Source organism: Tachysurus vachellii, chromosome 20, assembly GCF_030014155.1.
Source record: "Tachysurus vachellii isolate PV-2020 chromosome 20, HZAU_Pvac_v1, whole genome shotgun sequence".
Taxonomy (NCBI): domain Eukaryota; kingdom Metazoa; phylum Chordata; class Actinopteri; order Siluriformes; family Bagridae; genus Tachysurus; species Tachysurus vachellii.
Window position 1 is genome coordinate 6,195,567 of NC_083479.1, and position 25,390 is coordinate 6,220,956.

The window sequence follows — 25,390 nt, forward strand, 5'->3', positions numbered from 1 at the left end:
TGGAGTATTTTGATCGAGATTTTAATGATTCTAAAATGACTTCTCATAGCTGTACATTAAGACTGTCGGGAGATAACATCACCTCTGTACATCGTTTTGTGTTCACATGACACAATTCGAGCTTCAAGCTTCGTGTAGCTCGGCCCTGAATACAAAGATCTCTGAGGAACTGAAACGTAAAACCGTGCTGTTGTCCGCAAGCCATGTTCAAGGCTAAAAAACGCTAATAGTGACAGAAATTGAACAAATAGTTGTAACCCTTGTGTGGGAATGTACACTCTCACACACCCATATATATATATATTATTATATATATATATCGATAAAGTCAAAGAGACACAGACAGTGGAATGCGCAGAGACTCGCTAATATACAGTGGACTAAATGGTCAACTAGGCAGCAGGAACACAGTATTAGGTGCAATATGGCCTCGAGCAAAAAAAAAAATAAAATAAAATTAGATTTTATTAAAATTTTAAAAAAAAAGTATATGGAAAATGCAGAGGCTTGTAAAGCTGGCTTTGGTTTACTTGGGGGTTGGTTTGGTATACTGAGGTCCGAGTGGTTGGGTAACATTTAGCAGTGTGACACTTGACAATACTACACAGGAAATACATAGCACTGCTGCAACAGGCTACAAATCATAGCAGCAAATCAAAGATCAATCTTTTTCAGTCTCCAAATGCTGATCGCATGATCGTTAAGATAACCGAGCAAGCTCTCTTGATTCTTAGGGGACGTGGGACCTTGCCGTCAAATCGCAAAGTGCATTTTTATAAAGCTTATTATATATTCCGTCTCAAACTGCACAACACATGTTGCATGCCACTTGCTGCTTTTTTTTTTTTTTTTGCTGATGGACTTAGTGAGGTGAAGGTGAGCAGAAAAGAGTAGAGTTCATTCTTTTTTTAAAAAGCTTTGGCTTTGTTGGTCATATGTAAATAGGACACCCCCACCACCACCACCACCACCACCACCACAACCTCTAAAGAAATAAAGGAAACGCAATCGACTAGGAGCCTTGAACCATGATAGCGTGACAACACCACGGCTTTCAATAAAGAACACAAACAAGACAAGAGTGCTTGTTCAATTAAAAAAAGTCCAATAGTGTATCAACAGACAGAAGCAAACAGGGAAAATGTTAAAACTAAAAAACAAAAACACAGCCTTCAAGTCTTTAGTACAAGAATAAAAAAAGAACACATGATCCAGAGCACATGCATGCCTTGAGTGAGAGAAGGATCAGGATGGAGCCAATCCAGCCTTGAACAGGAACACTTCATGGGACCACATACATTCCTCACGCCTCCAGCCTTGTGGGATTTGTTTTGTCGTCATATTAAGCAATAAAAAGTAAGACCCTGAAAACACCTTGTCTCACACAAAGTGAAATCTTTAACAAACGTGAAAACAGGATCAAAAAATAAATACATTCATCACTTGACAATAGATCTTTGATTAAAAAAAACAAACAAAAAAAAAAAACATATATATATTGAACACTGTCAATAAGTGTTTGCACCAATGTGGTTCAGAGGAGAGGCCAGTCGCATGGAAGCTGCTTCTTCTATGGTTTCAGCAAATGGCTCAGATTATTAAAAAAAAAAAACAACAACACACATTTGAATTTGAATAAAACAAAGATTAAACGGATAACAAGACTCCTCTCTCTAACAACCCCACTAAAAATGGTCTGAGGTAAAGTCGTGTTATGTAGCTTCTATTCATACTCATGTAGACATCTGAAAGCAGCAGAAACACAGAAACAACCGGATGCAATAACTGCAATAATACATTAAGTAAATACACACACACACACACACACACAAGGGTGGGATGGACATTGTAGACATTTTTTTCCCCCAGTTTAAGACATCTCTACAAAGAAGCATGCTCAAACTGGCCTCTCCTCTCCTGAGGTCGGAGACTGTAAGTGTTTATGTAAACAGCGAGATATACACAAGAATCATTACATCAGACAAGCTGTCAATCATTCGGTATGTGCTTTGGTTTAGGAAGAGTGTCTGAAATTTTGGGTATGAGCTTTATCGTATTTGTTTATACACTTTATGCTTAATAATTTTTTTTAGTTCTAAAACACTCTGTAACTTAAAAGTAAAACTTTCACGTACATCTCTGGCTTTTATCTTTTTTTTTCTTTCTTTTTTTTGCCTTTTTCTTTCATTTCCATATTTTTTTTTCTTTTTCTTTTTTACTGAAAGCATCGTTTGAAATGGGAACGCTCTTTAAAATCTATTTTGTAGGAAACTAGTGTTTTTTCATCATTAAAATACAGAAATTGACAATAGTATTGACACAGTCTTACAAATGTTGTTTCGAAAGTTCCACAGTTCCAAAATATGTAGAACTATCCCTGAAGTCTGAAGTAGAAACATTATTGTCACAGTTTGAAAATTTTGCCGTCCTTTTCGTGCTCTTTTGGACTACAGCTTGGAATACTTCGGCCACGCATCACATCTCTAAAGTGACGCTGATGTACTGCTTAAGTGCTGATAGGTACACAAGAGCTCAAATTGCAGCTTTTTCCTGGAATCCGCTGTGGTATATGGAAGTGACAAGGAAGACACAGTAAAGTCTCCCTGAGCTGATACATGTACTTCAACACCAGAATGTGTTTCCAAACATGTGTTGCCCAATGACTGAATTGTGTGTAATAAATTCTTAATTATTCCTACTTTACACCAAATGTAGCTTCCATAATGGGATGTAGGACCAAATGGGACAGGGCAAGATGTTATGAATTCAACAATGCCAATTAATTGTTTAAAAAAAAAACCTGGAAGTTTCTACCGTGTAAGAACTTTGATATGTTTGGTGTTTGGATTAAGTCTCTGGAAAGATGGTTCCCAGATTCCAGGAAAAAGGACGTCAGTGTACATTACTGTATAGTGTATGACGATAGCTGTACCTAATGATCATTAGTAAGCACTTGCACTGGGCTTTGGATTAAAAAAAATAAATAAATAAAGGAATGCCAGTAAAATGTGCATTGAGAAGGGTAAAATTTACACATGGAATGTGATGCACTGAAACTGGCTATAAATCAAAAAAATGTGTAAATAGAGGGTATTTTAAAAAATTCCACCGTAAAATAGGAATACTCCAACCACTGTGTGATCTGATAAGGTAACAGTGACCCCCTCGAGTCAGTAACCGAAGACGACAACTAGGGTTTTGGAATAAGTCGTCATTCATAATGCAAAGGATTTCTACAATACTTAGCAACTGAATAAATGACATTAGTTTGTGAGACCGAAAAAAAAAAGCCCAAGAGAATTTCTGTTAAATGTAGAGGCAATCCAGTGTATTGATTCCTCATTAAATGACCTTCTGCAAAATTGTGGCCATGTAACACCATCATCCAGATTCTACTTCTGCTGTCTTACTCCTTTCTTTCTTTTTTTTTTTTTGGTCTGAACTAAAATAAATTAGTCCTTCTACAGTCCTTCAATAAAGTCCGTCCGAAGACAAAATTAACGACAAACCAAATCAACTAATGTAAACTTCAAAATTGAAGAAAAAAAAAAAAAAAAAAAAACTGCCAGCCCACCAATCAGCAGAAGTTTTACAAAAGTTGTTCATTGGTTTTTAGTACAATGTCCAGTATAAACTAACATTCCCACATCATTCCTCTTATTACTGAGAACTAAAAGTAAAAAAAAAATCTTTATAATATTATTTCTCCTGAAATGTTATTTTTTGTATTTAATCTAAAAACTTTGGTAGTGACATTCTACAGAAAAAGGTTTGTTCATAAGCAATCATTTTCCCCAGTACTAGTTTTCTCTTTGGATTTCTTTACATAAAACTTAAATACATGCACCCAACAAGCTACGTTCTAATTTTACTATGTTAAAAACAAAAACAAAACCAAAAAAAACCCCAAAACATTAAACCTTTGTTGAGAGATGGGCAGGTTAGGACCATTCTGAAAACCTCAAATTTTATACAACCTTTTTGGGCAAGCTACATCTACACCCCCCTTCTTCCATCAATGAATGTACTGTTCTTAAGAATTAAGAGGTAGTAATGTGACAAGACTATAAAATAGGTTTTTAGAGAAGGAAAAACCTTAACAATCAAAACTGAACAACAGTACCGACAGAATGAACATTCAAAACTCAATAAAAACAAATCCTACCCATCACCCAAATCAATCCACCCCAAAGAAATATCAAAAGAACGTCCAGTTTAAACATTCACTAAAGCATGACAATAAGTTATCTAAAACAAGTACCATTACTTTTGGCTTTTTGTATCAAGAGTAAACCCCTATATATTATATGAGTAAACATTAGAGTTTAAAAGAACACAGAACCTCTTTTTTCTATACCCCCCATTTGCCCATGCCAAAGCACAGAAGGAGAACAGGGTACATCCAACTCTGCCTATTTTTTTCTGGCCACTTTTTGCCACAACTGAAATGGTTAGCCAACTAACAGGCCATTGAGAGGGCTAGCAAAAAAGAAGCTCTATTATGTCAGTTTGTTTCATGTAGCAATTACAATCCAAGCTGAATTAAACTGAGACTGTATGTGCTATGGTATAGAAATAGGCAATGGGCATATAGTACAGACTAAAGCTTGTGAACGTGTTTGGTCAGATGCACAAAGCTTTTAAGGAACACCATAAACATTTCTAAAAGCTCTCAATCATATATTTCAATCTATCTTTTTGGATGAAAAGAATAAAAAAGTTTCGTAACTATTAGTTAATCAATTAGTGTTTTACATATTCTGTGGTCCAGCTCCTGCCCTTGCTTTAAAGGACCCAAGGAAGTGAAATTGTATACTTAGGGACAATACCTAAGAGATGCAAATAAAGAAACCAATGCATAGGCTGGTCTGAAGTGATCTGGAGAGCCCAAGGAATTCTGAAAACAGCATTGGTACCCGAGGCATACATTTGCAGCATTAAGAAAGAAAAAAATGCCACAGAATCATACCAATTTTTGAAAAATGTTAGTCTTTTAACTGATGGGGTTTTAATATTTTGAACTTCTACACACATCACTCAAGCCGAGAGTGAATCCTCCATTGGATCGCCCACTCATAGCCGTCATCTTCACAGAATACAGGTGTGCAGTGTACTGAAATCTTTTTGCGCTAGGTATTCCATTCAAAGTGTCTTTGGCTTATGATGGGGAGGTATGCATTCGAAGGTGGCTGATGAGGTTACGCTGTTGGGTGAACTTGCCCCCGCAAAGCTGACATTCATAGGGCTTTTCCCCAGAGTGTACCCGCATGTGCTCGGTGAGTCGGTATTGGCGAGTGAAACGCATGCCGCACTCCTCACAGGCAAAGGGCTTCAGACCAAGGTGGCTGCGCATGTGCCGCGTCATGGTGCCGCGCTGCGTGAACATCTTTCCACAGATGTTGCAGGGAAAAGGCCTCGTAAGCCAGTGTGTCTTCTCATGCTGCCGAAGAGTGGCAGGATCTTTGTAGCTTTTATTGCACACTGTACAGCAAAAGCGTCGTGAATCTACGCCACGCACTTGGACCGTCTGTGATGACAGGTCCTCGGCTTCAGCCTCGTCTTCCTTTGGATAGGCATCGTCTTCCTCCTCTTTGATGTAAAGCTCTTCCTCTGTATGGGTCTCCACATGGGCATTTAGTTCCTCCGAGCTAGGGAAACCTTTACCGCAGGGAATACAGACATAAAGGTTGTCTCCGAGGGCAGGCTCAAAGCCTTCCTGCCGATACACGTAGTTGGCACTGTTGCGTCCACCTTCGTTCTCACTCTGGCCGCTCTCTTCGCTCTGCTCCTGGCCATTCTCCAGTCCTTCTTCCTCATCCTTACACTGGTAGGACAGATCAGAGTTTCCTACACCCGAGAGCCTTTCTCCAGCCACATTTAGCCTCTTGGCAACTCCGTTGGGCAAAGTAGACCTTTCCATTTCTTCACCTTTGTGAGCCTCACCCTTGGTTTGTCGCCTGGACCGCGATATCGGGCGTGTAATTTTTTGTTGGTCAGGGTCTGGAAAATGCTGGCTCTCGTCACATTCCTCGGCTTCACCTATGTCCATAGGCTCTCCAGTGGTTGGAGGGTTGGTGGGGAGATCATCAAACGAGGCACTGTTGGCTGTGGATTCTGAGGCAGACTGAGGTGATTCTTGTGGTATACTGCTTGGACTTACTTCTTCAGTGACTGTGCTTCCTGAAGGGCTTTTCTTAGAGAGATCCAGGCCAAGCTCCAAGAGGCCACCACTGCTGGTAATGAGGCCATTGCTCCCATTCTTACTAGTAGAGGGACTAAGAGAGTTGGCTGGGTTTGCACACTGGACATTCCTGACAAAAACCTCATCCTCTGACAACTCATCTTTGAGTAGCTCCTCATGTCTCTTTGTTTTTTCACTGTCCTTAAACCCTGAAACTTGGTTTGGAGTAACAGGTGTGGAGGACAACCTTTGGTTCCTAGTAGTTCTTCCATTGGTAGGAGTTGTGGGTTTGTTGTGGAGGGATCTGCCATTGCGTTTCAGCTTTTTTCTGCAGAGAGCAGCTAGGTCATGAAGTTGGAGGTAGCTTGCTGCCGTTAGGAGGGCATTAAAATTGTGGTCACTGACCTGATCCGAGGACAAAAGCTTGCCAGTGTAAATAAAGTCCAGTACCTGCCGAAAAATCGACGGGTTGACCATATCTGTGTCGAGGTTAATTAAGTTGTCATGAAGGATAAGGGACTTAAAGTAGATACTACTGGCTGCCAAAATGTTCTTGTGTGCCCGGAAGAGGGCATTTTCTACAACTATAATCACATCACACAGATAACCTTTGGCTCTTTGTTGGTTCAGCTGCAGCAGCAATTGTTTGGCATGATTTGGCAGTTCCATTTCCAGCTTTTTTTCTTCACCTAGAAACCTGTAAAGACACAAAGGAAGATCATGAACAAGAAAGAAACTGAAAGAAGACTCACGTCTCAATTTTCGGATATCACCGAATATGTATTTTGAACAAATCTAACCAACATGAATTAGCTCACAATTTTAGCTGAAATAAGAAAAATAACTGTAATTACCAGAAATTCCACAATTAATACACTTTCAAGCAGAAACCTGCACAACAAAAAACACCCTTCTTTCCAAATGTATCTTTTCCTGATACAAAAAAATTAAAAGCACACCAGTCCCAGTGCAAAGTAGATAATGTAGTGCAAGCAAAACTAACATTCAACATTTTTCTTGTTTTAAGCTTCTTAACGTTACTGCCACCACTCATTAATGCCAGCCTTCAGGGTCAGTCTCTTTGTTGAAAGATGGGGGTTGGGGAAAGGAGACCAGTGGATGTTTCTGGCTGGCTTGCATGAAGGACAACATGAAACTCGAGCCAGAGGGAACACCAAGGGTGTGGTGGGAACAGGTAAGCCTGCAGTCCCTCCACTGGATAAGCAGGCCCTGACTTGTAACAGAATCTTTGCAATTCCCAAAATAAAGGTTCAGTCATTCAGCAAGGAGTGCTGGTATTGTCTGTGGAATCTACTGAATATCACAACACTTGTCACCACTAATCAAACTGCTACAACAGTATTAATAGACCCAATTATATCTACTGTGTTTGTCTACCTTCTTCAAGAGTTCATACAATGCTTACATGTCTATGTTTACATGTGTAAATGACTTATAAGCCACTTAAATACCAGCCAAACACGTGGACATGTCTACACACAGACCATTGTTTTACATACTTTAGAATAATCCTAGAGGCAATAATAATAATAATAATAATAATAATAATAATAATAATAATAATAATATAGAATGATTATAATTAATACACTTTGCAGTAGCAAAAATACCATTAAAATGGCATTTGCTGTTTACCTTGCAAACGGAGTTCCCTCAAGTGTCAGGATTTTCGACATTTATTTAATTCTAAAAGAAACATGCTTGTACCTTGGGAGGAATTGATTTCAAATTTAAAAGGTTAATAAGATCAACATGCACAAGCTCTATAGCTTCATTATTTATGGCCTATTTGACAAGTATCAAATGAAAGCTTGTCCTTAAAAATTATCACCCATACATTCAATCAGGTGGCTCCAGATTTTTTTCCATATTGTTTGATTATCCTACAGATCGGCAGAAGCAGTACCGTAGGGGTTTTTTAAAAAACAACAACAACAAAAAAAAAAAAAAAACACAGCTACAAGGCTAACAAGTACATCCTTGTTATCATTAAGCAGTGGACTTCGTTTACATGGATCATGTGAATGGAGTGTTACTTTTAACAGCATCTCCACTTCAGACATATCTGAATTTAGACCCAGCAAGCCACAGCACTGTGGTTTAGAATGAAACCTCATTTAACACAACTGATTTATCTCACCTGCTCCTTAAAAAGGACTTCTATAGGTTGAATCCTTTCACACACACAATACAATACAATTCACAAATGACATTTTGTACTTCCAGGATTGCAGTCTGACACACCCGGTATCTCAGACCTCAGCAAGTGAGACATTTCCGTATGCCAAAGTAACTCTGGAACTGTACCAACACGTAATAGACTGATTTTATGATTCTCACCTCATTATAAATAGTTTTGTGTATTTATATTAAAAAGCAATATCCAGGTAAGCTTCTGGGAGGAGAACATAGTCTTTGCCAGTGTCTGCATCAATGCATGTAACATTGCTGTACAGAAAGAACTTTTGTTACTAGATTATGTAGAGGTTTTTGTAATTAGTTTACCACCAAGATCAAAGCCCACCCTAACAATAAATCTAGTCGGAGTGGTACCATCTCTCAAACGACGACAATAACGACCCATGATTGTCTGACCAAATGTCTACACCCCCAAGCTTGCAGCCCCTAAAAGAAAACCCACTGGCAGGAAAATAACTCAAAAGCAAAGGTAATTAGAGAAAAGAAGTTATCTGAATTGCATACATGGGTTGATAAGGTGCTGCTGACCCTTTTTATTGCACTGTAGACATTCCTATCCATGAACAGACCTGCGCCAGCACTGAGATGAAACAAGTGGCCTAATCAGCAAGATTGCTAGAAAAAGCCAAAGTGCAGAAAAAAAAGACTAGCTGTACTATGGATAACATTGCCTGTCAAACTCTAAACAATTTCTCTGGATGCCACAAACATTTCAGAACTTTAATTGTGTTTGTTCTAAATTATTTGGACAACTCTTTTATTACTAGAGATATGGCTAGTAATGCCTCCAACATATTTAGTCTCTCGCAACAAAACGTATTGCCCTCTGTATTACTAGACAAAATGCATCAAAACACAAACTTTAACAAAGACCTTTTATACAGTCATAATATCACCTTAACCACTGAATGACGGAGCACAGCAACATTCAAGGTGTGAAAATGTAAATAACGTCAGACCAGACCATTTGTTTCCCCAAAACATCGATACTGAAACCCACCACCGTTCTTTTAGAAACTTGCAAAGCATTCTGGAAGAATTTATCTTTTTCACACCCAGATTGATAATCTGCTCCTGACCCTTTTTACTTCTCTGGAGACATTCCTATCCATGAACAGACCTGCAGCAGGACAGAGATGAAACAACTGGTCTAATCAGACAGATTGCTACCTGAAGGGGGGGAAAAAATCCTAGAAAAAAACTAAATCTTATGTGGGATAATTTTATTGTGTTCAATAAAAAACACTATGATTAAGAAAGTATATCCTGGCTAGAAATGCAACTGATATTTACTATAACTGTGTAAATGGTTATTTAAATAATAATAGTAATAATAATAATAATAATAATAATAATAATAATAATAATAACTACACTATATAAGAGGATGTTGTTAATATTAAATGTATTTACAAGCAACCTTACAAGTTTCATTCCTATGACAAAAACACAGACTTGATTTGAAAAAAAAAATTAAAGCTCAATTTAATAAATTGAGGTAAAAATGTGCATTTAAAAAAACATATCTATCTTCAAAAGAGAAAAACATTTTCCCTAATCTGTTAAGCAGTTCAAAGACAGCAGTTTTCCCTCATTTCAAGAACACTAATTTAATCAAAATGCCAGTTAGAACCAAGCGCATGTTATCTCAAGAATGCAAGACATCCTCCTTTCACTGCCCAAACCCATTTTCCTTCCCTATGAGAGACAAATCTTGTTTTTTTGTTAAATCTAATCACAAGGGTTTCAAAGTTTTTAGTAAATTCCACTCAGATATGCAGAAGAGAGCTTACAGAACGTCGGGTCAACAGGTTGTCACAAACACGGCTGAGTTGATTGATGGCTACGATCGAGCCTCAGCTGGGTGTTTGTGGACACAGAATTAAGTCAGCTAATTAAAACACTAGCTGATGGAAATTACACGTTGGGTTTACTTCGTCCTCAGAGTGATACAGAGATCATTTTTTGAAACATGTGCCTGAGATTAACAAGGAAACTAAAACGCCTGAGTCAAGCTCTCTCCACTTTGAAAGCTGGCTGCTGGTGACAGGGATTATCATCACAACACTGTGGCAAAAAAAGAAACGTTTCAGAAGTAATTTGTTTCCATTGTGGACAAAATAATGACTCAAAATGAAACATATACGGCAAAAAAAAAAAGGAACAAATTCTAAAACGACTCAAAAAACTGAACGCAGTTCCTCAAACACCCACCCCCCACCCCCCAAAACAAGATACTGTTAAAACACACAAACATGCCAAGCAAGATTTCAGACACGGGCTGAACAGGGTTCCTGTTTCTTAAGATCACTGTGTTCTAAACACTTCACCAACCAAAAGACATCTCCAGCATCTTCATTTCTACAAGGAGTACATTTCATTTGACTTCGATTTAAAATCAATCATTTATCGTGCAATCTTTTCACCCATTCCTGTCAATGACATATGACACAACGTGTGCATATCCTTTGGCAGGAAACCTTATACATTAATGTAAGTGCAAGGGTGGCATGAAAAGCCCTTGGGATTGCACTCATTCAGGGAAACTGTCACACACATGAGGACCAGTTCCACCTTAACGACGTGGACTAGATGGTGCAGAAAGACCACTGTAAAACACCCCCTCCCCCAGTCATTAAAATAGATGAGATAAAAGATTCACACAAGAAAAACGGGTTCAAAATATAGATTTTAAAAGACACTATAGTAAATATTGGTAGGACTTTTTGTTGTAAAACTGTACACAGACCGGATAAGGCTAAAGCTCAAACTATTGTAAACGCAAAACAAACGCAGTTTCACATTTACACCTCAAACAACGTGAGATTCAAACACACCCGCATTCGGACTGATAAAACACACACTGGGTTACAAATAAATCTATACTATTAAAAAAAACCACACAAATCCTACTCATTCTCGATATTTGCCCCGACAGAACCCCAAATCGCGAATTTGCCCCGACACACACACACACACACACACACACACACACACACACACACACACACACACGAAACATCCAGCTAATCTAAAAGTCAAATAAAAGCTTTTTTTTCCCCTGCACTGCTTCAAAACAGGGCGATTTACCACGTTATTATTAACAAGAACAGAAGTGGTATATTACTATTGTTATTATTATATTAATGAAAGAAGCATATTTTACCTAAAAGCGAATAAATCCAGTGAATGAAGCACATTGCCTCTGGCTTGCCAAGCTTGTACTGGCGCTGTGGAGGAAAGCACTAAACAAGAGAAGCCCCCGTGGGCGCGCGCACGCGCGTACACACACACACACACACACACACACACACACACACACACACACACTCTCTCCCTCTCTCTCTCTCACACACACACACACACTAATATGTTTTCAGCAATCCGAGTTTCTTTTATGACCCCGATCGCATTAGCGTTAGCATTAGCAGCTTACTGCCTTTCCGCCAAGAGATAGAAGAAATGTTACCTCAGTAAATCGACCGAAGCTCTTCACACAGCCATCCTGTTTTCTCATCTCACAGCTCTGCGAGCGCCATCTTGCAAGCTTGTGACGTGAAGAATCCTCACCCCTGACCCAAATTTGAATAAAAGCCTGGACAAGAGGGGGTGAGAAAAGCGAAAGAAGGGGGTGAAACAGAGGGAGCCACCAATTCGCTTCAGTGCTCGAGGCATTTGGTTAAATTCAGCTACACGATCTAGTCTCACACACTCCAGAGCTGCCCACCTACTACTTCACTGTGAGCACAATTAATGCAGCAATAACAAATGAAGAAAAGGCCTAAGTATAGTCAATGCAACCTTTTAATAGTCAAGGTCTGGCCTATTAAACTACCTGAGCTAGCTATATATATATATATATATATATATATACACCATTATTATGAATGAATAATGTTCATAATATTATAATATGTGCTTTTGAATCTGCATGTTATTCACATTATTATGGCATATTGAATCCAATCAATATATATATATATATATATATATATATATATATATATATATATATATATATATATATTTTTTTTTTTTTTTATTTGAACAAATCATGTATATCATTTGTTTTCATCTGTTTTAAATGACTTTTAATACATTATATTTATTTATTTTGGACTCAACTATAAGAATGAATAAATTACAGATACTGTGTTAAGGAATAGTTTAAACCGATACTTAGCAACATTTACTTATATATACTTAGAATTATGAGTATGAAGATGATTTATATCCATATGCTATGGGTTTCATAGCCAAAAAACCCAACACAACAGAACACTTATGGAAGAGAAATGCTCTCTGAAACCATGATCAAAACACAAAATCTGGGTATATTATTTGGACGAATAAAAGTTGTTCAGTCATCTTGAGGTTGCCCAGCTTCTTAATAAAACACTTTATGTTGGTATTTATCAGACATAATTATAAATATGAATCAGAGAGAAAAAGAGAGTTTCTTTATTTACATTTCTGTGGATGATGACAGGTCAATTTCATTCCTCTTTTCTGGAGTGCACAGTGTACATGTTTTAGGGGTTTCCCTGTGTTTTAACACGCTTGATCCAACTTGTTAGGTAATTACACACACTTCATAAACAGAATCATGTGTTTGCCAGCACAGCTTTTCACCAGGACTGGAAGATTTCCAAGGATATCAGTGCTTGCCCGCCCACCTTGTTTTAACAACCCTGTCTGGAACTTTAACATGTTGAGAGAGAACTTCATGCTGTGTACTCCTGTGCCACCCAGAGGACATTGGGAAAAATGAATGTTTCCTTTCCTTAAAACTTTTCTCTTTCTATGTAAACGTATACTGAGGGGTTTCACCTATAATTAGTTATTTTATATCATCATATTATCAAATCAATCAAATTTTATTTGTCACGTACACATACATAGAAGTCTTCTTCTTCTTGTTCTTGTTCTTCTACTTCTTCTTCTTCTTCTTCTTCTTCTTCTTCTTCTTCTCATGACCCATTAATGATGGGCCAATGAATTGTTGTTGTTGTTGATGTTGTTGCTGCTGCTTCTGCTGCTGTTGTTACCCTTCGGCTGTTCCCTGTTCCAGGTTGCCATAGCAGACCATAAGATATGCGGTACATTTAATATGCCGCAGGTTTAAAGCCAGATCCTTTCTGAATAATGGCTACAATACAATGGTTTTGATCAGCATGTGTTAAAAACAACTCTCGTAAAAATGATTGTGCAGGTATCTGTACCACTAAGGTCTAGAAACAATCCTATAAAAGATCATACAGGTGCCTGTATTAGTAAGGTTTATAAACAACCATAAAGGTGCTACAGCTCTGAAGGACTGAAGGAAGAGCGTCTTTATATGCCTCTTGCATACACCTTTCACGCACTTAACACACGAAGAAGCTGTTGATGCTCACATTGTTGTCTATTCCTTCAATGTAAAGTATTAGGGATGACAAATCAGTATTTAAACATGTAATAAAGAATGACTGACATTTTAAAAATAAAAAACAAGTTGATTGAGATCTCACCACAATTATGACCAGATAAAAGAATGACAAATTAATTATTTCGAGTAGTCGTGGTGTGAAGGAGAGAAAAACGGGTGGTCATTTAGAACTGTATAAAAACAAGGGTCCTGACTGTACTTAAATTCAGATGATCTGCTGACACAACTTTGTTGTGTTTTTAATTAAGCCTGTATTTTTGACACACTAAAATGTCAAAAATACACAAAATATACAAAACCCAATGCTGAATACTGGGGGCACAGAGGCATAATGGTTAGCATGTTCTCCTGACACCTTGGAGCTGGGCGCTTGATATCTGTGTGGAGCAACCTTATGTTTTACGTTCCCTGGAACAAAGTAAGGCCGGTGGGATGCGGCCCAAATGTTTCAGTTGATTATTTTCCTATTACGGCATGTTTCGAAGTGCTTTGCTCCTTATACCACACTGATTATAAATGAATGCAGCTTGTCATGTTGGAGTTAATCCATAAACCAAAAACTCTTCTGTGTTTGAAAAGCAGCTCCTGTGGAGGAAAACTCGATACTCTAATAGTCTAAAGAATGTTTTTAAAGAAAGATTGATTATATCAATTATTGCACATCGTTTTTCTTTGCTGTAATTTGTAAATAGTATGTATTTTTCTTTCTTTTTTTTTCAGTAACCTTTTCTGTTGTCAGTGGTGAACTTCACACTGAACTATTGTTATGACTCACAATGAGATTTAACTGCACTGGGTTTTTTTTTACAAAAAAAAAAAAAGTAAACGTATAAATGTAGATTGTAGTGACGGTGTCATGTTATACAGCTTGCTACTCTATAGTTTTGTATTTCATGGTTTCATTTTTGCATTTCTGATGACATATGTGCTGAGGGGGGTTTCCAGAAGAATAGTTATATATGTCGCGGTGCACTGTGGGTAGTTAGTCAGCAAATCCAAGATGGCGGCAAGCAGGAGGCTGCATAAGGTAAATGCCCTAAGTAATCCCTAATTATTGTTGTTAAATAAGAATTATTCCGCTTTCTGCCTAGTCAGGTATATATTGTGCGTATAATAAGCTATTGTAAATTAAAAATGTCCTTTCCTCCTGGCTTATGTCTGAGAAACGTGATAATGGAGAAGCTAACAAGTTAGCCAGTTTCATCGTATTTAGCCAACAGTCTTGCTGAGTAGTTAGCCTGTTAGCCTGTTAGCCCGCTTGCTAGTGAAAAAGCGCTGTAATAGCGAATGAACACATTCGCTAGCTAAAGGCCGCCGGCAAAAAAAGAACCTAATGTACTTTGGGCTAAAGTGGTTTTAATGGCGGTCGTGTTTTATTTAATCGTAGTTCAAACAATGGTAAAGAAACCGAGTATTAGGCTTGTGTCAACTGTTTGAAATGGTTTTGAAGGGAAACTGTTAAAAGGTTTAGAAGAGATGAAGTCAGCTAGCCGAAGACTTGAATGGCCTAAGAGCAAATGAGCTAGTTGTGTGATCACTGATGGCTTGTCAACTTTGTAACCTTACTGCTGGGCAAAATGTTAACCAGCTAGTTAAGGTTATACCTATGTAGCTCTGACAGGAGGGTGATTTATTCACTATATAGCAGTTTTACCAGTGACCGTGAACCATTCGCATCCACCGATTTAAAATGAGTGTTAGTTGGACAGAAGCAGGAAGTCGGTGAGGTGTCGAGTGGGTGTAGCTTTGACTTTGAGTAGTTAAAATGTTCACAGTTCACAGACATGTTTTTGCTTGATAATCTCGAGACCTGTTTTGTATTAAATCCTAAACGTGATCCCCGGTTTATTCCCCTATTTTCTAATTTGCATTAGATTATATTTTAAACATTTATCCCGTCGATAGTGATTCAGACAGTAAAGAAGTCGTGACCTTTTTCTTATTAGCTTTTGTTTAAAGCTGGAAACGGAAACCTTGATCCCATCTATATGAATTATACATCAATTCATACAAAAGTGTTTATCTTATAATCTCTTGTTAAAGTGAAAGTGATTGACTGGTCTTTTGTGTGTTTGTATACATTGTTACTATATAATCCAGATGTTTGGACTGAACTCTCTGACAATCATATCTTGGATCTCTGTGATTGTTTTCACAGGAACTTGATGAAATCCGCAAGTCTGGAATGAAAAACTTCCGTAACATCCAAGTTGACGAGTCAAACATTTTGACTTGGCAGGGGCTTATCGTTCCTGTAAGTATAACGGTCCAGTTTCGTTATTGCCTTGTAAAGGCCTTACTTCAGTACATTCAGTGGATATTGCTACAACTTGTGTAATAAAATGCTTGTTTTTGTCTGGACCATCATTTTACTGACTTTGTCTTGGAGGTTACTAACAGAGAGCATGGTGAACTTACTAAAGGGTCTGACGGTGTCATTGTTTGAATAATGCTGCAGTTGTAGCGAAAAATACTGGCCTGCATTTCCACCCACCCCATGTATTCAGAAGACTTTAATGTAGCACTCAAAATATGACTGTAATCAGATTGAGTCTATGCTCTGAAGATAGACTTTTCTTAATGGATGGTGTAAACAGCAGGGCTTAGCCTTATCCACTGATCAAGATTCTAGTTATTTAAGCATTAAGGCATTTGGCAGTGTTGGTTGGTGCCTCAAAATACTAGTAGACCTTCCAGGCTGTATACAACTATAAGTGGTATTTTCTCTTCCAGAATGGTGATATTACACAGATGAGGTTAAAAAATTAAAAATGGATGTTTATTTTCAGGACAACCCTCCATACGATAAAGGCGCATTCCGGATTGAGATCATTTTCCCAGCTGAGTATCCATTTAAGCCACCCAAGATCACATTCAAAACAAAGATCTATCACCCGAACATAGATGAGAAAGGTCAGGTGTGCTTGCCAGTTATAAGTGCTGAAAACTGGAAACCTGCAACTAAAACTGATCAAGGTAAGGTGTCGGAGTCTGCATTAAGAACCGGTAAAGTAAATCTTGTAAATATGATTTATGTTGAATATTGTAAAAATTTATATGATTTTACCTCCTTTATAAATGTGTTGAATTTTCTCATCCAATGTATTATTTCCTTCTTCCTCATATTTTTTTTTCCCTCCCCTCCTGCAAATTAGTAATCCAGTCTCTCATCGCCCTTGTCAATGACCCTCAGCCAGAGCACCCGCTGAGGGCCGACCTAGCAGAGGAGTACTCAAAAGACCGTAAAAAATTCTTTAAGAATGCAGAAGAGTTTACAAAGAAACATGGCGAAAAGCGGCCGGTGGACTGATAAGACGAGTGTGACTCCCACTCTCTCCTTTGCCCACCACTCCAGATCTTTAAACCTCTGCCTCTACCTGTACCCTCACACCCAAACTCCCAGCACCCACTCCGAACTTGGAGCCGAGCATCCCAAAAAGCATTTCGATCACGCTACAGGACCTTTATGACTCCGTTCTACTTGCCCTCTGGGTGCCAACTGGATGGCTGGTTTTTCTAAAGTGTATAAAGCAAATGCGATCCAAATACGTGTGTAAACGGAAACTCGGACAAAACGGCAAGATATGGGTTGTGAGGGTGGGGGTCAGTGCTGTTTCTTTTAATTTGTTCTTAATTTGCACAGAGCTGTGTTACTGGTCATAAAACCTGCTGTGCAATGAATCTTGACCGTTCTCTTTTTTTTTTTTTTTTTTTCTTTTTTTTTTTTTAGTGTTTCTTTTTTCCTTCCCAGAGCAGATTACTACAGTGAAATTCATTATTTTATGTCTTTTCAGTCTTTCTCTTCCACAAATTTGTATTTGTTCTGGCAAAAATCCATTAACTAAATGGTAGGTGACACTTAATGTATCATGGTTCTAAAGGTGTGTGGCATACGTTTCTTTTTCATTTTTTTTGCTTAGGTTGCACTGTATTCTGTGGATCAAAGTGTTATGTTCGACATAACCTCTGTAATTCGTCCAATATTCAAAACTTCAGCTTAGTCACTGTTACCAATATAATGATTATGATGTTATAAAAAAGGAAAAAAACCCAACCATTTGTGTCTGATTTTAAGAATCAATGTAATATTTGCTTTATTTAGAATTTTAATTTAATATGATTTTATTAGAGATGTATGTTTTTTCTGGAAAAATCACCTAAGCAAAACTCCATTCTACATCTAGAATTGCTACTTCTTACAACCTTAAATCCACCATCAGAAAATCTAGGAGTTTTTTTATATTTTTATTTGGGGATTTATTAATTCAGCAGGTTACAGTAAGTCTGGTGTATTTTTATTTTCATTTTTTAAAAAAAATATAACCACAAGGTGGTTTTAACCACTATGAGAACCCACTTTCAAATTTAGTCAGGATATGAAGTGGGTTTCGGTTTCTTTGAAAGAACGATACCCAGACAATAACAGCATAGTGTTACTGTCTGACTGAACAATACCAAGTGTTCGTCAGCACTATACATTGACCTTATGGTCCTTTGTTCCAACAGTCCAAAGTTAAACCCTACACTGTTTCAGGATCTTATCATTAAATGTTCTCACTGAGCATGTTATTAGGAATACTACTAATACTGGCTTAATACAGCCTCGCTTCTTTGTGGTGTGGATTCTACAAGATGGAAACGTTTCTTTGAGATTTCTGTATGGTTTAAGTTGATCTGACCATCATATGAATACTGCAGATTTTTCAGGTGCACTTTCATGCAATGAATCCAGTTGTACTACCTCTGAAGATGTTCTACTGGATTTATATCTGGGGACCTGGAAGACCGTTTAAGAACGCCAAACTCCTTATCGCATTCATGAAACCAGTCTGAAAAAAGTTTTGCTTTGTGACATTAAAAGATGGTAAATTGTGGTCACGAAATGATGCATGATGGTCAGCAGCTATACTTAGACTGCGTTATTCCATCAATGAAACCGAAAGGTAAAAGGGCTGCTTGGTAAAAATGTTGATAAGATCCACATCATAAATTTGCAAGCTGGACCCCACACCCAAATGTGACCTTGTACAGTAAGTTATGTATACAATGCTGAGGTCCAGTCCTAATATTTTACATTAAGGCTGCTCGCAAATACGTAATAAACTTACAATGTGGCCAGTTTTTCACTTTATACATATTGCACCTAAAGAGACACCCTGCAGGACATCCACTGAGTCCTCAGGCAAATTTGTAACCCAATTGTTTTACGGAGCGAAGATTAGCTTTGTGTGATATACGTCACTAAGCAGCTCTGGGATAAGAAATTAGGCCCCCATGGATTAATTTGTCTAGGGACAGAAGCTTTAGTTACGATAAACACAGTCATTAAGAGAAGACAGTGTTATAGTTTACAATGATAGTTCTGCTCATCAGAAACACTTCATTTGAACCTCCTTTGAAATAAACCTGCATCATGTTGCATTTAAGGTTTACAGCTGGCACATTCTTAAACATGACATGAAATTGTAGAAAATATTCCGTGTTAAAAATCATTTGAAATAAAGATTTTTCAAACAGAAATTGTAAGACTGATTTTAAAGGTAAAAAAAAAAATACTGGCTTCCCATTTGGACAGAGTAGTTCTTAGCTTGTGACTGGTACATGTAAAATGGGTGGGGTGTGTGAGACATCATCTCTTAGGTGCACAGCATACAATCAAGAGGATGGAGTAGAATTCTGGTGTAAATACCATGCAGCCACATGTAGATCCTTAAATACTGCAAATATCAGTTACGCTCTATCAAATTTCAGAGATACTGTAGTCTTTCACTATACCGGAGCCTCCGCGCATCGGGGAAGTTCCTGGCCATCACTGCTGCAATGAGCAGGGGTGATACTGGCTTGTCATTGATGGAGTGTTTCTGATCCATTAATGATAACCAGTTGGTAGTGATTGTGCAAAGGCAACCCAAATACAGTGTATCCATTAGAATATGTAACCCAAAATAGCTATTCCAATAACAGATTATGGAGTGTGTGGTAAATCTGCATAGACTTGTAACTCTCTAAAAGGCTTTGGACCATCTATATTCTATGACGTCTAGTTACAGAGAAGAAAATTATGGAATCATGGCTCATCCACACACACATTAGCCATTTTGTGCAAGAAGCGTCCACTCAGGTCTGACTTCAGTCACATTATCCCTCTCCAGCCTGTTCTGAGCGTGAACAAACAAGTCTTAGATCCATTATGCTGTGGCCCATGGCTTGTGGCCATCCCTACACAGGATGGAAGGATGTACTCATCGTAGCAGTCACCTGCTTTAATATTAAATTAAAGAAAAGGCTGGAAACTGCACATGCAGAGGACTAATCAGAGGTTTTCTTGATATATAGATACAATTGTATTTTTCTACCCCTTAGATAAACTCATGACTATAATAACCTACATAACCTTGGATGTCCATGGTGGTTTAGGTGGCATAGATGGCTGTAGTCAGACCATAGGTCATAAAATCAGCATTGTTGGGATGCAACATAAAATATTGTGTCATTCTTGACTGCGGTGTTGAACTAAGTGATCAATTCTGAGCTGAATTCCAATTTATCTGCATTAGCTGAAGGAATAGTTTGGTGTTTTCCTCCTTTTATAAAGCTTAAATGCAGTATATTTCAGCAAAGACACAAATCAGAGCTTGTCATCGTAGACCCGTAGTCCACTGACTCATATAAAAACAAGAAGACAGTAAAGGGAATTCTCCAAAATCAGAAAGCAGTCTGTGAAAGCAGACAGACATTGAAGTATTGCCTGACCTCGCTGTAAGATAATCATCAGCGTAACAGATTCTGATAACAAAGAGAGACTTGTTGATTTAAAGGCAAAACAAAACTTAAAAGAAAGCATGATATAGAAAAAAACTACTGTATTGTAGTTGGAATTTAGAATAAAAAATAAGACTTCAAATGAAATCACAACAAAAAAGGTTAGAGATTTACATTGGATTAAATGTATCCATGAATCTAGTTCATAATAATTGGGATGTGTTTGGTCCTGGTTTAAGGTTTAGGTTATTTATCTCTCCCCAGAGTTTCTCTACACAAAATGTTTCCATTCTATTTGTTTAGTAAAGATTACTTTAATGACATAAAGCTACCTCCACCTATTGGCACCCTACATGATAATGAGGAAAACCATTTTTTTAACATAATGTTTGTTTTAAGGCCTTTTTCTTGACTTCCAGGGTGTTTTTCTTTGAAATGAGTGGAGTTTTCCCTTTTTCCAAGTACAAACAGCACATTCATCACATTATGACCCTAACTCTACATTACACTTTTGAGAGACACAAACAGCTGGAACCAAATTCCTTGTGTGTGTCAACACACTTGGCCAATAAACCTGATTCTGATTCATTAACCTCTAAAAGGTCGATGCTTTATCACTCTTTCCATACATTAGTCTTAATGAGGTTTTAAGGAAGTGAATTTAAATTTCATCTGAAAGGATTGCTCTAATCATTCTAATCATAACAACAACAATCTTCATGCAAACAGTAAGCAAGTGCCCACGTTGATTGTCTGTCAGTTCTATATAACTGGACGACATCTTAAAAACCGGATCTAGGTTAGTGAGTTTCCACAAAATGTGGAACAGTAATGGCAAAAAGTTGAGCCAGAAATTATTTCTGGCCAACAGTAACAACACTAAACCATGAGCTAACGCAATCGGTCACAGGTAGAATTAACAGATGGAAAAAGTTTAGAAGTATATAGCCTATGCAGCTGCAACAGCTTCCAAATAGAAGCTTTTTCAGGTGCATTTAGGACTGTACAAACATTATAGATGCTCTAAGGCAAACTGCACTCACATTTTAGTTGTTAGAGTTCACTTAAGAGATGGAATCTGTACTGGTAATATATCTGCTTATATAGTTACAGCCAGAATGGGACAGAGTATGTCTTTATGTCCTCTTTGTGTAGTAGTGCTTTGCCAATTGGTTTGGGTTGGACACATTAAACCAGGTGAAACTGTAAACCCTACCCAGTGAACAGTGTGATCTGATGATATCACACTAATGTTTCACTTGCAGCACACCTTTAAATGTGGATTTACTGGCTGTTGCAATGGCACCAACTAGACCCACACTTTGTTGGAATAGTGTGATGACAGACACTGGTGTCTAAAGGTAACCTGCTCCCTTAAGTGAATAGATTGTTGCTTCAGACAACAATCTACTGTCTCCTGAACCTCCTGATTATTTGAGTTAAATTAATAGACCCAGTGATTTAACACACTCCACTGGCTACTATTGTTTGTAGTGCTGTCTGCAGGATCTCTTACTCAAAGCATTTCATTAAGTACCAGGTACCATTAACTGCAAATGTATCGGATACAATCCTCATTCGCCAGTGTGTCAAAGGCTTTCTCAGCCCAGGGAGTTTGTCCAACCAAGTCCAAGTTCATGAGTAGTTTCATTAAATCAGCATGCCGGCATGTCAGCTCTTTTATATTCAGACTATATGCAGTGTGTATTTATCCGTGGAGCCTCATCAACCTTTATACTATTATTACAGCTAGCCTAGATAATAATTATGAACGCTTTGTGTTGTTAGCACCAATTGTGTTACAGGAAACCATCCTTTCTGACTGTTTTAACAACATAAGTCACACATGGGGAGAATATGTTTTCATGTTTAGACAACCAGAAGCAGATACAGATCATATGCCATTGTATGTGTTTGTATGTGCCACACCTGCGCTAAATTCCTTCAAACTCTATGACAACATCCAAAAAAAGGGGCCTTTCAGAACTGCTGTTTATAATGAACGTCATTAGTGTTTATAACATTAAGAAATAATGACCATAAATCAGAAATATATACTCATTGACTATTTTATCGGGAACACTTACTTGGACGTCTGCTCCTTAATACAATTTTCCAATCAGCTAATCATATGGCAGCAGCACAATGTATAAAATGAAGGCAGATACAGATCAAGAGCTGCAGTTAATGCTCAAATCAAACATCAGAACAAGGAAAGTGTGATCTTAGTGACTGTGGCGTGGTTGTTGGTGCCAGTGGGCAGGTTTGAGTATTTCAGAAACTGCTGATGTCCAGGGATTTTCGCACACAACTGTCTCTAGACCTAGACACTGAATGGTGTGAAAAATGATCAACACATAATATATTGCAGTTCTGTGGTAGCCAGATTAGTCACCAGTAGTCACCGATTCTGTGATACAGGACTGTTTCAGTGAACCTGAGCCCATTATATCCTCAGATTCCTGAATGGACTCAAGGTTCATTACAAAATATCCAGTTACGTGATTACGTGATTACCAAACACTTCCTGCAGCTCTAAACAGTCTAGCCATTCTCATATGACCTCTAATAAGTGCTTTTCTTCCAACAGAATTGCCTGGATGTTTATTTGTTTCTATGTAAGCTCTGCTGTCATGCTGTGACATGATTAGCTGATTGAATAATAACAGGTGTTCCTAATAAAGTGGCCAGTTGGTGTATACTGTATTCCACTACTCCACGATGCTTACTTAGCAAAGGGATATATACGCGTACAGATCATTTGAAACTAGAACCACAGTGATGTATGATGTATAAAAGTAAAAAATGAAATTTAGAATTGATTAAAGTTTGTAGTATTTCTACAAAACCTTTGAATTTTAGCAAGTGAACAAGGAATAAGCAAACAAAAATACCTTAATATAAATACACAGTTTTATATTAACGTACAAAACTAAAAAAGAAAAAAAGACACACAAATCAGACAATGGTCTCATGCAAAACTATTGTTCTGTCTAATATTACAAAAAAGGGATTTGTATACAGTAAACTACCAAATGTGGAAATCAAGCAAATAAATAATTACAGTAAAGCGGCATTTCTGTTTATTTTCTCTTATGTATCTATGCATTCACAAATAACTAAAGGTGCTATTTCAGGGTCGAACCCCTGCCACTGCATGATGTTTCACCGTCCTCAGTTAGGTGGCGCCATTGTTCACTGTCACACATTACAATGAACCACCTTCAGAGCTGTTTAAAAACAATAATCCGACCCTGTTTATAAAATTTCAATCGGTCATACCGTCAGTACCTTATTTCACTTATTTCAAGGCAATGTGTTTCAGCATCTCTACATCACATCCTGTTTTAGTATGTATTTCTTTTATAAACTTTTAAGAAATTCCACATCGTGTCTTTAAATAATAAAACAGACATTTCTGGAATTATACAGATATTTTGAATTCAGATAAAAAAGGCACAGTATGACCTGAGTATTCGAATAAAAAATATTCTAAATCTAACATTTTACAATTTCAGATAAATGTCACCTCATAAGAAAGATAAGAACAGTATTATAACATTGATTTATCTATGTGTAGTAGAAGCCAAAAGGTTACATACACCTAGGATAAAGCGTTCAAACTTTATACATTTCACGTTACTATACATTTCCTGTGTTAGGGCAATTTGTGTATATCTTTACTTTATATCCATAAGAGGTCATAGCACAGACAGATTTGTTACAACCGTTACTTACAGTAATCAGATTTTCTCAGTATCACCTACAAAACTTCAGTGTAGCTTTTTAATGACAGTCTTGGGGTAGACATTTTCTTCCTTGTACAGTAATGTAATGTAGATTTACCTACACTAATGCTATAAACTCCTCCACCAGCACTGATAGTTTGTTTATGCCTGATAGTTCATCTGTGCCTCATTCCTCTATAATACACTAATGTCAATAGGGAAAGCCTCTTGTGCAATCAGGGGTGTGATATAGGGGTGTGATATTCCGGTGTACATAAACCTTTGGCCATATAGTGTATCTACAGGAGTAAAGAAGAATCAGATTGTGGTGGTGTAAAATTATGTTGTTTTTTTTTGTGGACTTGGCAGAGTTGCACGGATTTTCTCACGCTATAGTATACAGCTGCTCTCACAGTCCTTAAATCAGTTTCTGGAATGTTCCATACTGTATAAAAAGACACTGAATTTATTGATCTGCTATCTAATCAAATGTTATACATTAAGCTCTAATATAAATAAAGTAGATGCCTTAATTGACTAAGAGATCCTAAGCCTAGACGTATTAAACTTTTGGCCTGAACTGTATAAAAAACGTGTGCTGACTTCCTAAAAAAAAAAATTTAGAGAAGATTAGGCTTTGTCATCATTTCCACATTCACTTAAGCATTCACTGATCTGCTGCCAAAGTCGGAAGTATTGTCCATATGCTGTGTTCCATCGTGACCTAGCAGACATGCTGAGACGTGTCTTTAGTTGGCAGAAGCGAGTCTTGGTTCAAGCCTTAGAGACAGATCGTACAGAGTGTCATCATCCATAACGAGCGATTTGTCAAGTAGGAACTGTGTCACCTGGTCAGAAAGAGTGTAAATTGCAAAATGTTTGGCAGAACACTTTCAGTCAGAAATGCTACAAAATAAAAAGTAATGTCTTTAATTTGGATTTGGTCCAATGCTCGTTAGTTAAAGTACCTTGGGTTGATGATCTATCCTGTAGGAGGCTTGCTGAAATTGTCGAATCTCTCTTATGATGAGAGAAATCTGTAGATTACAAACAGGGAGAAATACAGAATTA

At 37.6% G+C, this 25,390-nt stretch overlaps 3 protein-coding genes across 5 annotated transcripts in view; 1 reads left to right on the plus strand and 2 right to left on the minus strand.

Annotated features, from left to right (window-relative positions):
• On the minus strand, nt 1–12,102 carry hic2 (hypermethylated in cancer 2). 2 transcript variants are annotated; one of them, XM_060896074.1, is made up of 2 exons: nt 11,871–12,102; nt 1–6,878 (listed from the first exon to the last, which is right to left on the minus strand). In XM_060896074.1, the coding sequence occupies exon 2, from the start codon at nt 6,848–6,850 to the stop codon at nt 5,159–5,161; it is 1,692 nt and encodes a 563-aa protein (XP_060752057.1). In that variant the 5' UTR covers nt 6,851–6,878; nt 11,871–12,102; the 3' UTR covers nt 1–5,158. The 2 variants fall into 2 exon arrangements, with proteins under 2 accessions (XP_060752057.1, XP_060752056.1); XM_060896073.1 differs by lacking the exon at nt 11,871–12,102 and adding an exon at nt 11,568–11,620.
• A 2,693-nt stretch (nt 12,103–14,795) lies between these two features.
• Nucleotides 14,796–17,883, plus strand: ube2l3a (ubiquitin-conjugating enzyme E2L 3a). The gene is made up of 4 exons (XM_060896249.1): nt 14,796–14,856; nt 15,988–16,083; nt 16,619–16,805; nt 16,985–17,883. Exons 1-4 carry the CDS (start codon nt 14,830–14,832, stop codon nt 17,137–17,139), a joined length of 465 nt encoding a protein of 154 aa, XP_060752232.1. The 5' UTR covers nt 14,796–14,829; the 3' UTR covers nt 17,140–17,883.
• Nucleotides 17,884–24,006: 6,123 nt separating this feature from the next.
• rasgrf2a (Ras protein-specific guanine nucleotide-releasing factor 2a) overlaps nt 24,007–25,390 on the minus strand; it is a 31,309-nt gene continuing 29,925 nt past the window's right edge. For both annotated transcript variants that reach the window (XM_060896100.1, XM_060896101.1), the window contains 2 exons: nt 25,288–25,356; nt 24,007–25,167 (listed from right to left, as the gene is read on the minus strand). In XM_060896100.1, coding sequence (XP_060752083.1) covers nt 25,069–25,167; nt 25,288–25,356 — 168 coding nt within the window. In that variant the 3' untranslated portion in view covers nt 24,007–25,068. The remainder of the gene's footprint in view (nt 25,168–25,287; nt 25,357–25,390) is intronic.

Excerpts from the sequence above, each read along its gene's own strand:
- ube2l3a (XM_060896249.1), top strand. The coding sequence starts at position 14,830 with ATGGCGGCAAGCAGGAGGCTGCATAAG. Across the intron at positions 14,857-15,987 it reads CAAGCAGGAGGCTGCATAAG|GAACTTGATGAAATCCGCAA; the intron begins GTAAATGCCCTA and ends TTGTTTTCACAG. Across the intron at positions 16,806-16,984 it reads TGCAACTAAAACTGATCAAG|TAATCCAGTCTCTCATCGCC; the intron begins GTAAGGTGTCGG and ends CCTGCAAATTAG.
- hic2 (XM_060896074.1), bottom strand. The coding sequence starts at position 6,850 with ATGGAACTGCCAAATCATGCCAAACAATTGCTGCTGCAGCTGAACCAA.